Source organism: Diplotaxodon limnothrissa, linkage group LG2 (assembly GCF_057381915.1).
Source record: "Diplotaxodon limnothrissa isolate DT_005_m linkage group LG2, D_limnothrissa_male_GT1.1, whole genome shotgun sequence".
Classification (NCBI taxonomy): Eukaryota; Metazoa; Chordata; class Actinopteri; order Cichliformes; family Cichlidae; genus Diplotaxodon; species Diplotaxodon limnothrissa.
The window spans coordinates 28,526,833-28,541,386 of NC_140597.1; the positions used below are offsets into that span (position 1 = coordinate 28,526,833).

At 43.3% G+C, this 14,554-nt stretch overlaps 1 protein-coding gene across 13 annotated transcripts in view; it reads left to right on the top strand.

Moving 5' to 3' along the window:
* The window catches only part of nlgn3a (neuroligin 3a), a 107,483-nt gene that overhangs the window by 61,659 nt on the left and 31,270 nt on the right, over positions 1-14,554 (top strand). For 9 of the 13 annotated variants that reach the window (XM_085369982.1, XM_085369978.1, XM_085369980.1 and 6 more), the window contains one exon: positions 3,052-3,237. In XM_085369982.1, coding sequence (XP_085226108.1) covers positions 3,052-3,237 — 186 coding nt within the window. Of the gene's footprint in view, positions 1-3,051; positions 3,243-14,554 lie in introns of all 13 variants that reach the window. The other 4 variants (XM_085369959.1, XM_085369981.1, XM_085369975.1 and 1 more) reach the window with 1 other exon arrangement.

Genomic DNA, 14,554 nt, shown 5'->3' on the forward strand with positions numbered 1-14,554 from the left:
AACATTATGGATTTGCTTTATATGATTTAAGAATAGCAACTTAAATAACGCTTATTTTGATGATTTCTTTTCTCCGCTCAAGCCAACACGTCCCGCTGAGGCTCTCGAGCTTGACGTAGGAGATGAGTATTGTTTTTGAGGTGGCTTTTTTAATGTTTTAAGAGAAAAACAAAGCATTAAGTAAATCACACATTATCATAGGGATTGGGTTTTGAGCATTGCCTCACTTACTGAGTGAAGTGAAAATACCCCACAGCAAATCTATAGTTTGTTACAGAGCTCGCAGCAGGCAAGAATAAAAATGTAGCAGGGAAAATTAAATGAGTACAAATGATGTGTTTAATAATTAATAATTTATTTGTTTACACAGATCAACTAGAACTATTTAGTATTTAATGATGATTTCACGTTTGCTAAATTAACTGGACTGGGACACTGTAATTGCATATACAGTTTGGTTGAAAGTTAATCGTTGACATCATTTAAAAGATCATTTGCATATTGATTTGAATTTGGGTAACTAACAAAGATGGATATTGTTTGATACTGTATTACAGTTTAGAATTAAATGCTCTTTGCAAAGCACCTAATGTTTAAATGGTTTTTTTTTTTGTTAAAAATCAAATGGAAGTCAGGTTGAGTAGTGCAGTCAAGCACATTGCCAGCTTGATCAAACACTTCAGGAGCATTGAGCTTCAGTCCAGAATCCCAAGGTCCTGTGTAGGTGTGAGCTGTGAAACGAGAGTGCAATGCACATCATGGTTTATGTGCAGCCAAAGCCCACGCAGTGCTGATCAGACAGGGATCATCTGCTATATCTGGAATCTATAACCCTGTCGCTGGTGCTTAAGGGGAAATTTGGAGAGCTCAAACCAGAACCAAAGTGAAGCTATACAGTGTGTTATGTGTCATTGAAGTAAGCTTACTTTTTAGTAATTTTTTTGTAATCATAGAGGAGACTGAGGTGTTTTATAGGTCATCAACTCCAAATATGTACAAAATGGCACATCCATAGTAAAAAGTCTGCAATGTAAAAATAGCAATAGGCATGCATAAAAACAATTACTTTGCTATCTTAATTGCTTTCCAAAGAAAATACTTTCTGTCACCTTTCCAATTAAAACATAACCAGGAGCTATATTAGATGTATTTTTAAATGGTGCCTGCAGCATGTCTTGCTGTCTAAGATATTGGATTCCACCTCTACATTTTAATGACCAGTTTTATTTATGCAGAGGAATCAACACGGCTAAACAAGAAGCCACAAAAGACCATAGCATGAAACTGTGTTTTGTTTTTCTTTTTTAAACTGTGCCAGCTGAGGATTCAGCTCTAATGATTTACATCTTGTTATTTAGCAATGCCGCATATTACAATGCCACATGGATAGTGTTTACAGTATCTTTTCAATTAGCCTAACAGTTGTACAGAGTCCGTTTTCACATGCCAGTCTCCTGACATTTCTTAACCCAACTGACATACACTTGGTGAAGTGTGAACCATTTTGCAAATGAGGGTTATTCTGGGAGAGTCACGTCTCTCCTCCCTCTCTCTCCCTCTCGCTCTCCTCCATGCACCCTCGAGAAGGTTGTAAAAGCTGTTGTCCTTTAGTGATGACGGAAAGCGAGGAGGAGCCGCGAGAGAAAAAGAAAAGGAAAAGCTCTTCAATTGGAGCCCCGATTTCTCCTCTCTCCGTCTGCGTCTGTCTCTTTCACTCTCACTCTGCATGTGGCCTGCTGCTCTGTCATCCTCAGGGATGCATCTGAAGGAGACCATCTGTTGATCCATTTGTCTCCTGCTTTGCTTCCTGTGCCACTGCCTCTCTCCAATCGATGATCAGGCCTGGCCTTTCCCCTGCCCACCCTCTTTGTGTCTGCCAACAGGCCCTCGGGGCGAGGCGGGTTTGCTGTTCGGGTTGAGATAGGAGATTGTGCCCGGATTCAGACAAAGAGAAATGATAAGCAGTGGAGAACATGCTGGGTTTTTGTACACAGACTGCTCACAATGAACAAGCTAATGACCACAGAGAAAGCTACTTTCTAATCAGTGCTCATCTAAAGTGAGCATTGTTATGCTGACCTGAGTCAAAAAAATGTAATTCTTTTTTATGCGTTGCTAATATCAAAACCGTAATCTTCTTTCGCTTTGACAGTTTATCCTTACACGGATAGACGACAGACCACGAAATAGATGTTAGGAACAATGCCGAGATGCCGAAGGACCACCGGAGGCTTCCAAACATTCACCACCAAACATTCATTGCTTGTGAAGTGTTTGGCAGCGTTGCTGCTAAAGAGAGTGGGGTGCTGGTTTCCACACATCACCCATCTGTCACCTCACATGCATGCTCATGGGTTTGACGGACACCGACTCCACCGTGGGGACTTTGGGGATTGCTTGCCCTTGATCTTCTCCCGTGACTCTCCATTAACCATCAGTCGGCAGAGCTCAGGCCCTGGAGAGCAACTGGGAAAGGGTGGCGTGTGAACACAAGCGCTGATGTAGCCAAGAGAAATTCATTGTCCAAATCTAGCAGATTACTGACATGGAGGAAAATGTACATAAATAGTGCTGGATGTAAATGTTTTGACTGTAAGTTCGTTGGACTATGGAGCAGGAGAGAGAATGGTAATGACAGGATAAAACTCAGAACACGTGTGCAGTGTGTGCGTTCCATACTGCTTATTTTTGCAACATTTGAAGCTTTTTTTTTTCCTCTTTCTCTGTCCGCAGAGTTTTCATAGATTTGCAAGGTTTTCATCACGGCTGCTCAATATTGTTGATGATGGGTGTTTACCCAGGGAGACATGGCATTGATTTCCAATAAAGTGCAGATGGCATGCGGTCACACACACTCCTATTTTACCAAGAGCCATCCAATAAGTCATGATTTCACAACCGCAGTAACCTGGTGTTGTGGTTCTTCTGACAAAACCGGGGTGGGGTGTCCGTCATTGTGGAAAACCTTTAGTGGCTAACAACTTTATGCCTGGGATTCATTTGACTTGCTTTCACTGCATGGCTTTTTAATTTCTTCTTTTTGTGTTGCAGGCTTCCTCAGCACAGGTGACCAGGCAGCTAAAGGGAACTATGGGCTCTTGGACCAAATCCAGGCTTTGAGATGGATCAGTGAGAACATCGGCTTCTTCGGAGGAGATTCCAATCGCATCACAGTGTTTGGTTCTGGGATCGGAGCTTCTTGTGTCAGCCTGCTCACGCTCTCCCATCACTCTGAAGGTACAGTGGGGCAGAGGCGCCGGTGTGGTGGGGCTGTGTGTGATATAGCTGTTCAGCTTGTGCCTGCTGGTGTGCAGGCTTCTTGATATTATCTAGGCATGCAGGTAGTGAGTTACAGCGAGTAATCTAATCGAGTTCACTGTGCAGCATAAGAAATGTTTTAAGATGAAACAAGTTTGCATTCAAATGAATGTGATTTTCAGTCCAGAAATGGAAACTTCACGGTGGATTTCAAGCCACATGTGGGCTTTGACATATTCTGCCGGTTTGTTAGTATTCTTCCCTGTACCAAAAAATGGGTGTAGTGTGACACTGGAAGCAAGACACTGTATGTTAAGGAGAGCTTTTCAAGGTAGCCACGTCGTGCTAAATGGTGCACACTTGCAAGTTTTCTTTTTTAAAAAAACAAAATCACAATGTTTAGCTGCTACTTTAATGTCACCTCATGATGATTTACTGCTCATGTTGGACTTGTCTTTAATGCAACATGCAAGCTTGACTTGGACATGAAATAAACATCCCTCATACTAATCCTCCTCTAATGCATCACTAAATTCAAATAGAGCATTACAGGTAAGTAATTGCTGGAGGCCCAAATGCATAATACTGAAAGTGAAATTATTACATGTTTTTGTGCAAACATTTAAAAGTCATTACTGTAAGGGACCGCATCCTCAATTAGATTTGACATCATGGATGGATGCATGGATCTGAGGTTGCAGTTTGGGGAAGGCCTTCATAAGGACTGGCTGCAGCTCCCAAGCTGGGCTGGGGGAGGTAGGGTGAGGTACAAAAATGAGAATGAATTGCCGGTGGTGTAGGAAGGGTCATTTAAGGCATTATGGGTAGTTGTGGCTCAGCAAGTAGAGCAGATCGTCTACTAATTGGAAGGTCATTGCACAGTTTTGTGGCTACTCCAGTATGCATGTTGAAGTATCCTTGGGAATGATACTGAACTTTGAGTTTCCCCAGATCCATCCATTGCAATGTGAGTATTAGACAAACTATATATATAAGTACCAGTTCATTTACCATATAGTCAAAGCACTCGAAGGGGAGTGTATGAGGTGCTGTCCAGCTCCTAAAATTCAGATAAATTAACTCTTAATTGACCACAGTTGTGTGAATGCGACAGGCTGCAGTCCGCAAAGCGATGTTATATTTTTTTATATGTTATTTTCCAACTGAGAGATTTTTACATTTAGCCAGGCTCATGTAGCCTCATTGCAAACATGTTAACAAGCCACAAACATGTTGCTTTGGACACAGATGGCTGGAGGTGTAACACTGGGCTGTTACTGTACATTACATGGAAATAAACCACATCAAAGAAACCACTCTTGCAGTAGATAGAGGCCTGGTCCCAGACAGTGTTGTGGCCACAAAGCTATTAAGCGATACACCCCCATCACTACACACACCAGCTCAAACACACACACAGAAGCACACACTATTCAAGAACAGAGTGAAATCTCTCTTCTTGGATTTTTGATTAGTGGACCAACCAGGGTGAGTTTGAAAGAGGTCATTTGATCGTCTCTTCCTTGGAACCCCATTACAGTGCCAAGGATTTGTGATATGTTTTGCATTCTCCAATTTGCATTAAAGTGTTACTAATTGCCTTGATTTCCTCCGATGACTGATGACTGCTTTTGAATTGAATTTTTACCATAAATGCCTTTTTTTTATTCATACTTCATAATGCTACGCTCCATGTAGCATGTTATTATACTGCCAGAGAAACCATCTCCTCCCAGTAAATTGGATATTACCGGCTCTGTTTTTTCCCCTGAATGGAAATGTATGCCCCACTGATGGGATAAGAAAAAAGAAAAAGCCAGTAAAACTTGAGCGATCCTAGCAAATTGAAACAGGAAGCCTTCTATCACGCCAGGACTCTTGCTGTGAATGTTACCAATGGCAATCAGATTTCACACAGACTCTCTGGGAGCACAGATTGTTGTAATTATATAAAGTTTAGGACTGGAGTGGGCTGCTGGATGTGACAGGAAATACAAGTGAAGAAATGTCTTTTTGCACCTGCTTTCACAGCCTCCACTGTACACCACCCCGCCCCTCCTTCGGTCTTAAGCGTCGAAGCGAAAACTGGTAAGATGCTGTTGTTGCCAAGGCAACGTCACAAACAAGAAAGGAATCAAAGTGTCCGGGTCTACAAAGTGTTGAAAATTAAGGATAAAAATATATAATCAACTGAATTACAAACTGTGACACAAGAACACCTGGTTTCAGGTGGCCTCTGGTAATGGACTTGTGTAATGATTTTCTATCCGTGTCAGCAGACTGTTGCATCTCTGATAGAGCCTCTTATACTGAGCTTCCTACTTTGCAGTCTGAATGAAAATTAAGTCAGAAACACCACTCACGGTGCATCACAGCCCCTGAATTTATACTCCAACTTGCTTGCATGTAAACCCTTTTCCACTAGAGAAGTAGTATTTTCATAGTAGTGGTACATGTGGTATTATGGAATAAGATTTGCATCCCTACATACACAAACATTTCCCTTCCTGTTCTGCTCAGATGCACGATAATGAAGCCCAGGTGAAAAAATAAAAAAAGAGGAAATCAATGATGGCACACTGTACTGAAGCTCCCTGGTGTGTTGGTGTATTTAATGACAGTATTCCCACTCTTACGGTACAAAGTCTGTCATCACCGCCTGCAGTGCATAGACTTTCCATCTAACCGAGACTCTTTTCATGCCTGTTGGTGGCAGAGTGACAACTTATTTTAGATGCTCCATGCTCCTCCTGAAGCTTATTTAATAAGCTGAATTCTCCTATATCATCCTGGCCCTCTGGCCTCTCTCTTTGATTGCCTGCTCCGCTGGCCTGGCCTTGGTGGCGTTTTCGTGTGGGCGTGCCGAGGGCTCCAGTCACAGGGTACATCCATCACGGAGTTTTCCCCTCCTGGCCCGTGTGGAGGCTGGTCTGGATGCCTTCTCGCGAGGGCTAGCTTTTTTAGACCATGGTGCCTGCCCTGCCTCGTCCTACATCCAATCTCATCCTTACTTCACCCATCTGTCTCCTTGCCTACACAGTCAGTAAAAGCATGCACGGGACATGCTCTTTTTCACCATGTGCCAGTGCGTCTCTCTCCCTTGTCTCCCTCTCTAGGTTTCTGCTCCCTAGTCTGCAGCATGTGTGGTGTGTTGCTATTAATAAGATGGCTGCCTTGTCTGGTATGTGGCAAGCAATCTTGCTGCACATCTGAGACTTTGGAAGCAGAATGGTCATTAAAAGCGCAGTCTCTCTCGGCAGGAGAGTGTTTTTGACCAGCTTATTAAATGTAGCTCAACAGTTGTGTTCCCACTGAGGAAAATCTCTGTCCCCATCTTCTTTTTTTCTCCATCTTCAAAAAGAAAATGGCTAAAGAAGTTCAAAAGAAAGGACATTAGCAAGTCCCATGTATTATCTATCTGGCATCGCACAGGCGCTAATTAAACATGCAGATTTGGCTTTTTCCCCTATCTCCTAATAATCGTTATGATTTCAAAATTGAGATGGCTTTTCTGTGCATGAGCAGAATACCAAGTGCCCAGTGACTCAGACATGTGCATTTGTACATATATCTCTAGAGATTCAAAGAAGTGTTGCTCAATTCAAAACCCAAAGGAAATATACTATGCCATTCACACTCAGTGTCAGTGTGCATCTCATCCCCGCACATATGTCAGCACAGGCGTGTCCATTCACAGCTCACACATGAGGGAAGGGCTAGGTGTAGAGGCGCTGAAGGTCGTTTGGTTTCTTTTTTCTTTTTTTTCCTTCCTCCCTCTCTTCCAGTAAGCAATCAGGATAAAAGCTCCACTTCTAAGGAAGTGCTCCCGTTTTAATGGAATGTTCTGGACATTAAAGACAGCTAGTGAGGAGGATCCTTCATGCCAATGTCAGCTTTCATTTTTATTAAGACTTCTGGGTTATTGAGAACCATAAATACACATGTTAAATGCCTGGGTTTTATTACAGAAGTGCAAGGAGTACAAATGCATTTTAATGCAAGACGCCTCCTCGCAAATACTTAAACCCCATGAACCATGAGGGCAAGGGAGCAGGTACTTTGTTTTCAGGAGAGGGCATAGGTTTGAATCTATTTAGTGGGAAGAACAGGAGAGGATTTGATTAAGTGATAGAATGTGTGATTGGATCTGGAGAAACTGAAGATCAGAGCGACAGATTGTTTTTGCTTTTTTAAAAAAAAAATCTTAAATATGAACTTTATTACAGGCCACTGATGTTGTTTTAAATTTGCGAGTGTCTAGTGTTTCTAGTGTCATTCTTTCAAAATGTGTTTTGGAAGACACTTACAGAGCATGTTTAGCCAGGTAGGTAAGATACAGCCACAAAGCTTCAAGAGTATAACTGAGATTCAAGCAAAGGTTGATTTTGAACATGGATTTAGCCCTTCTCGTTTCATGGGATTTGATAGATCCACAAGGTATTTTATGGCATTTACTACCATCGGGGACTGTGGCCCTGAAATCATCGCACAAACAAAACCTTTATCAATTATTTATTAATGCTGTTAAGGGGGATTCTTTAACCCAAATCCTAACAAACTAAATATGAAAGGAAAGATTAAAAGAGAGTCCAAAGGATTAAAATCAACAAGTGAAAACCAAGTAAAACAAATAGCAGGCTTGTTAGAGCCATGAGTCATACAGTGATGGATATTACAACATAAGTATGCACTTACACAGAAGGCTAACTAAAGCATTCAGTCTTTGTTTATAGTAAGATGTTGTACAAAAATAGCTGATTGTAGTGTTAACCTGCTGGCGTTAGCTTGCCAATGATTGTAATTTAAAGAAATATTAGGCTTAGCGTTCTTACACCACGACAGTGGCCCCTGCTCATTCTAAAATGGGCGAGCATTGCTTAATCTGCAGCTTAAAGAAAATATCAGCACACCAGAACGAAGACAAGATGGAAGGAAGCTCATTAGCATGCACGAAATACCAGACCTAGTGTCGAAGAATGGCAGTTTCTACATGCACGGTACAGAAATAAACACTCAAAAAGTACAAGCAGGAACCTGCAATAGGTCAAAAATACACAGCCTGACATGTACTTGTTCTTTAAAGCAGCCACACTCCAACTTCTGCGCCACTTTACTCCCCTTTGCCTATGAGAGTATTAATTTAGCCTTCCAGTGGGCGGCTCATTGGTGTCACAGCATAATAATGCGGAGGTGATAATCAGGTAACACTTATTATTCTTCAGCAAGAAGAAATCATAAAAAAACAGTAAAAACTCAGAGATGATTAACAAAAGATGATTTTTTTTTTTCATGTTCAGCTCTGGCTAACATATAAGATAAGATAAGAAAGATAACTCTTTATTGTCATTGCACAGTCATCCATAGTACAATAGTACAATGAAATTGGAAAGCTGTACGTCGGCACTTCATATAACACAACACGACATGATACGACACATCACAACGCAACACAAACAACACAACACAGTATATTAACTTAGTAATAAAAAAGAAGAAGAAGTGTATTTGAATTCCACACTGTTATTATTGCACATTAATTGTTATTGCATCTTGTTATAAATATAAATATTATTATTGTTACTGTTTTTACCGTTGTTACCTCCCCCCCAAAAAAGTCCAGGTAGGTAGCCAGTCAGGTCAGCTATTTGCATTGATTAGGACTATTGCCCTGTTGTAAAAGCTGTCCTTGAGTCTATTTGTTCGGGACCTCAGCAGCCTGAACCTCCTGCCAGATGGCAGCAGCTTAAACACCCGCTGTCCTGGGTGTGTACCGTCCCGTAGGATGCTGCGTGCCCTCTTGAGACAGCAAGTGCTGTACAGGTCCTTCAGGGAGGGAAGAGGATGTCCAAGGATTTTTTGGGCCATAATGATGACTCCCTGGAGTGCCTTTCTGTGTGCTGTGGTGCAGCTGGAGAACCACACACCGATGCAATGTGTCAGCACACTTTCAATGGAGCAGCGGTAGAAGACGGTCAGCAGCTAGTGGTGTGGAGCTTTGGGGAGCGGGGCGATTGTGGCCTATGAGTTGGGTGTTCGTCTTGTAATTGGAAGGTTGCCGGTTTGAGCCCCGGCTCGGACAGTGTCGGTCATTATGTCCATGGGCAAGACACTTCAACTACTGGTGATGGCCAGAGGGGCCGATGGCGCGATATGGCAGCCTCGCCTCTGTCAGTCTGCCCCAGGGCAGCTGTGGCTACAACTGTAGCTTGCCTTCACCAGTGTATGAATGTGAGAGTGAATGAATAGTGGTATTGTAAAGCGCTTTGAGGGGTCCCGAAAAGCGCTATATAAATGCAATCCATTATTATTATTATTATTATTGTAGCAATGGCATCTTCAGTTGATCTGTTAGCTCTGTATGCAAACTGGAGCGGGTCGAGTGTGGGTGGCAGGCAGGACACGATGTGACGTCGGACCAGTTTCTCGAAGCACTTCATTATAACAGGTGTTAGAGCAACTGGTCGGTAGTCGTTGAGGCTGCTAATGTTAGTACGCTTTGGCAGTGGGACAATTGTGGCTGACTTTAGGCACGGCAGGATGCAGGACTGGGACAGTGAAGTGTTGAAGATCTTAGTGAAGACCCCAGCCAGCTGGTCTGCACACTCTTTTAGGACCTTTGCGGTTACCCCATCTGGTCCGGCGGCCTTCCTGGGGTTCACTGCCCTCAGTGTGCGCCTCACCTCATATTCCTGCACCATGAGGCTTGGGCTGCTGCTGCTGTCCGATGTTTTTGCTGCTGCCGCCTCTGGTCCCTTCACCTCAAAGCATGCGAAGAAGTGGTTCAGCTCCTTCTCAAGCGCCGCGTTACCCTCAGTCAACGTGGTATTGCAAGGTTTGTAGTTGGTTAAGTGCTGAACTCCCTGCCATACCTGTCATGAGTTGTTGTTGCTGAAGTGGTCTTCGATCCTTCTCTTGTACGCTGCCTTGGCTTCTCTGATGCCTCTTTTCAACTCAGATTCTGGTTGGAATACACCAGGAGACGTTTGTCCACAGTGACACTGTTGACACAGAAGTTAATATATGAGAGCACTGATGTTGTGTGCTCTACAAGGTCCTGATGTTCGAACACGCTCCAGTCCGTGTTTTCAGGGGTTGCTCTGTAGCCTTTTTGGCACTGCACATTAACATATGTGATGTGTTACAGTTTCAAGCCTGGTGGGTGTGTACGGGCAAGGCTGTGTGTGTGTGATCCAAGAGCTCACTGGTGTCATGGCTTGTGCGATCCTGTTAATTTATGTATTCCATAAATTATAACTTTGTAGATTTTCATTCTGTTTTACACTGGACTTTGAATCTCTCTCAGCTTGAGAAGATTCAAATTTTGAAGGTCAATGTAGGGACTGATTCTGACTGATTCCAAAGCAAAAACAGGGGAGAAAATAAAGATGCCATCTATTTGAACTCAAATAAATCTGCCTGTTTTAACTCAGTGCTTGTGTTGGCATGTGCACCCAACCTCTGCTCTGATAAGCATTTATGATGCACACGCAGGCTTGTAGTTGTCCTTAGAGTAAAGAACACAAACACTGTTGTTCTATGCATGCTTGGAATTGCAAGGGTGTGTTGAGCCTTGAAAACTTGTGCTCTTATTCACTGGTGCATCTTGAGATACAACACGTAATTTAAGGCTAATATATATGCTGCTTTAAATTACCCTGTCTTAGAGAGTGAAGAAGGAGGCCAACAGGCTGCATGAAGTGTTGCAGTGAATCACTTCTTTAACTGTAATGTTGGTCTACGTCTGGCTATGACCTTTGTGGGTTTTCTTTCTGAAACAAGACTCATGGGACGTTCTCCTTGCGGAATGGCCTACAGGCCTGCTAATGTCCCTGCACTGAGCTCTTGCTGTACAGATCTAGAGGTGCAATCCATCTACGTTCTTGGCCCACTTCATTTGTGTGGGTTCACCCATCCTTTCCCTGTCTGGTTTAAGCGACAAATAAAGGTACCTCGCAAGAGCTGGAATTTTCCTCAGAGTCGCCAGGAAAGATAGCAGCATAACCGCATCCCTGGGATGTTATTCATACACCATGCAGCTGCCATTGTTGTGCAAATGCATCCAGCTTGAGAAAATTCAGGGACAATTGTCAAACTTGAATAGACCCCATTTCTAAGGTGTCAAAAGCATTCAGCGACTCGGCACTGTAAAGTTACCTGGGTGTTTGGGGCAACAGAATGCCTCTATCTCGAGGTTTGATTTGGCTGTTTGCTGAAGGGTGTCTGTGCATTTCAGGGTGTGAAAAAGACCTATGCGAGATGAGAGAATGGGGACGCGCCTTGTCAGGTGCTGTATTCTTCCACCTCGATTGACAAGAGCGATAATTAAACCAGGGGGATGCCATCTCTGCGGAGCAAGAATGCTTGTATTTATTTACGCTGACTACTCAGCTTTGTTGTCTGCCACATACCGTCGCCTTCATTGTGTGGAAAAAGCAAACTGCTTTTAACAAGTGGTCTTTGTGACATTTTTCAGTCACTCTTTGAAGGACGGTGTCTTCGACTTTGTATAGTGAAGCAAAATTGCCTAATTTTTTCCTAAACAAAGACTGAGGATTACCCACCAAATAAAAGGTATTACACTCTTTTTGAAACTGAAAGAAATTGTAAATAGCCTAATTCAAGCAGCAAATTGGCTTTTTTTTTCTTCCAAAGCTCCGCAGAAGGAAATTGAAATCAAAGTTGTGCTTAGCAGAAGGGGAAAAAAAGGAAAAGCGCCCCACTAGAGTAATGTGAGGTGGGAGGGGTGTTATGAGGGGAAAGAAGCCTTTGAGGTCAGATAGCCAGTTTGAGGTGAACACTCTAGAAAATAATATCCAGTCGGACTGTCCATCAGAGTGTGGCAGCTTTACCTATCCCTCACCAGGAGAGAGCCGAGGAATGAAGAATTGACAAATGGTCCTAAAATGGAGAAAGCAGTTTATTCAAGTGCTCCAGACATTAGTCTGTCTCAGCTTGCAGCAGTTCTTTGAGCCTATAAAGCATGGAGTTATAGGTGTTAAAGAGACAAGCAGCAGGTCAGAGTAAGAAGCAGTGGATAATTGAGTACTTTAGTAAATCCGTGCCTCCATCAACCAAGGTAATACCTCAGAGCATTGCATATACCTGCAGCCCAGGACCCACAACTGGTACGATAGACCTCAGCAGCTTGAGAGACTCGTGGCACACACGGGCTGTCTGAGCAGCATTCTTCAAGATAATACAAGGAGACCCATCTGGTGATGTATTGCCGAGATTACTTTTGGGATCTAATCGCAGCTGATGAACGAGGTCACTACAGAATATGTCATCTGTTTATGACCTGCAGTCCCCGGTGAAGACGCTGGCGAGTCATTAGTTCAGGTAGATGTAATCTATGAATCATTCTTGATAAATCATTGTCAAGGGTGCATTCAAACAGCTCCTAATAGACAGTGACAGCAGTGGTGAGGGGAATGGTGGCACAGCTCCTCGCTGTGCCCTTACTGTTCTTTGATCCTCTTAGGCTTTGGATCAATCATACCAATAGCTACATCATATTGCTCCCAGACTGTCTGGTCTGCTTCCTCTCTTTATTGGTCTAATGACTTGATGGAGGTTTCTTTCCGTCTGTCTGTCTGTCTATTTCCTCGCTGCACTCATCCCCACTCTAGCACCTTCATCTCCGAGGCATTTTCTCGAGCTCCTTTTCCTTGTTCTCAAAGCAGTTTCTTTCTTTCTCTGTTGCGCGCCCTCCCCCGTGTCTCTTCTCGTCTTCTCACCATGTCTCCCTCTCTCTGCCTCAGTCTTTCTCTGGCACCAGTGTAAAGCATCCATTATAGAGCGATGCATGGGTGTCTGTGTGAGTGGGAGAGAGGGACTTGGCACTCCTCCTGCCCCACCTGCAGAGGAAGCACTGACAGCTGAGCACTGGGGGCTCATCGTTCCCCCTCCTCCTCCGCCCATCTCCACATCTCCACTGACCTCCCTCCTCCTCTCACACCTTCTCCCTCGCTTTCTCTCTCTATCTCTCTTTGGTCGCTGTTGTTCAACACAAACCGGCCCAATTTCTGACGCTCACTATCTTCCCTTTACGCCATTTTCACATTTCATTATGTCCATCTAGTTTATTTCTTTCCTCTCCTTATGTCTTCCTATTTTGTTGCCCTCTTTCCTGCTTGTTAAAATTAGTTTTTTGCTCTTTCTTTCTTTTCTTTTTTTTTGTTATACCCATGATTGTTTGTACTCATTCATTAGGCATTCTGCACCAGGCAAAAAAGGCCGGTGAAACGTGTTAATAAATACATGGTTGTTTCTGTGTTTGTCTGCCAGATGAACAACTACAGTGTAATTAGCTGAACTTTCCCCTTTAGCGATGACCCCGAGCACTCCGTGTTTGCTTGTTGTAGCTGACAGCTCACCTCCACGGCTAGCTGGGTCAGTCCTTCGGTGGCTGTGCATCTGTTTTCTCGGCTGAGGGAAAGAAAAAGCGCTCAGTGTCTCTGCATGAATAACAGATGGATACTGTGGAGCTGCTTTTAAAGCACGCCATGCTTGAAAGCGCCATCGCGTTTCTCGTCAATTTCACAGGTTTTCATACCATGTGATTTATGTGTGTACATCCTCCGCTGGCGGAAAAAGGGAGCCTTACCAGGTGTTTCCGAGTGCTTTTCGGTGATGTTTTTCAAACTCCTACATTATTTTCAAATAGGAAATGTATGATTTTACTCTCACTCCATTCTCCTCTAACTACTCCATCCATACAAAGAGAAAAATACTTGCCTGCTTCATGATTATAGGCATCCAGAAACATATGCATCGTTCTGTTTACATTTACCCTACTTGGTACAGTTTGTGCTTACAGACAAGATGGTTTGAAGGGAAATTTGTTTTTTCAGTGTGCGATAAGAAATGTCGCATAGGAAAAAACATCAGTCCAATTACTTTGCAGTTGGGCCGAGCTCGTGGGATTTTCTCGCTGAGAGCCCATCACAGTGTGATGCAGACAATGATATTCGTGTATACCATCTGGATTCCTACCAGTGACATAATGTGCTGTAATTTACACCTTAGCTCTTCACTGTGCGTGTGTGAGGCTGTGACGTGCAGTCGCAAGCTGTAGCTCCGCGTTTGAGTCGTTCAGTTCCGGGCAGTGCAAATGTATTAGCTGTAAAAATTTGCATAGTCTGAGCACAATAAAATCCCCAATGAGACGAACTTCAGCAATCATGCTGACAAGCAGAAACCCCTACTGTAAAGGGCCAACATTGTGCAAACTGACAAAAAGACTAAATCTTTAGCTCTCAGGCCCACAAGGCTGTAATAGATTTTTTGCTTAGAG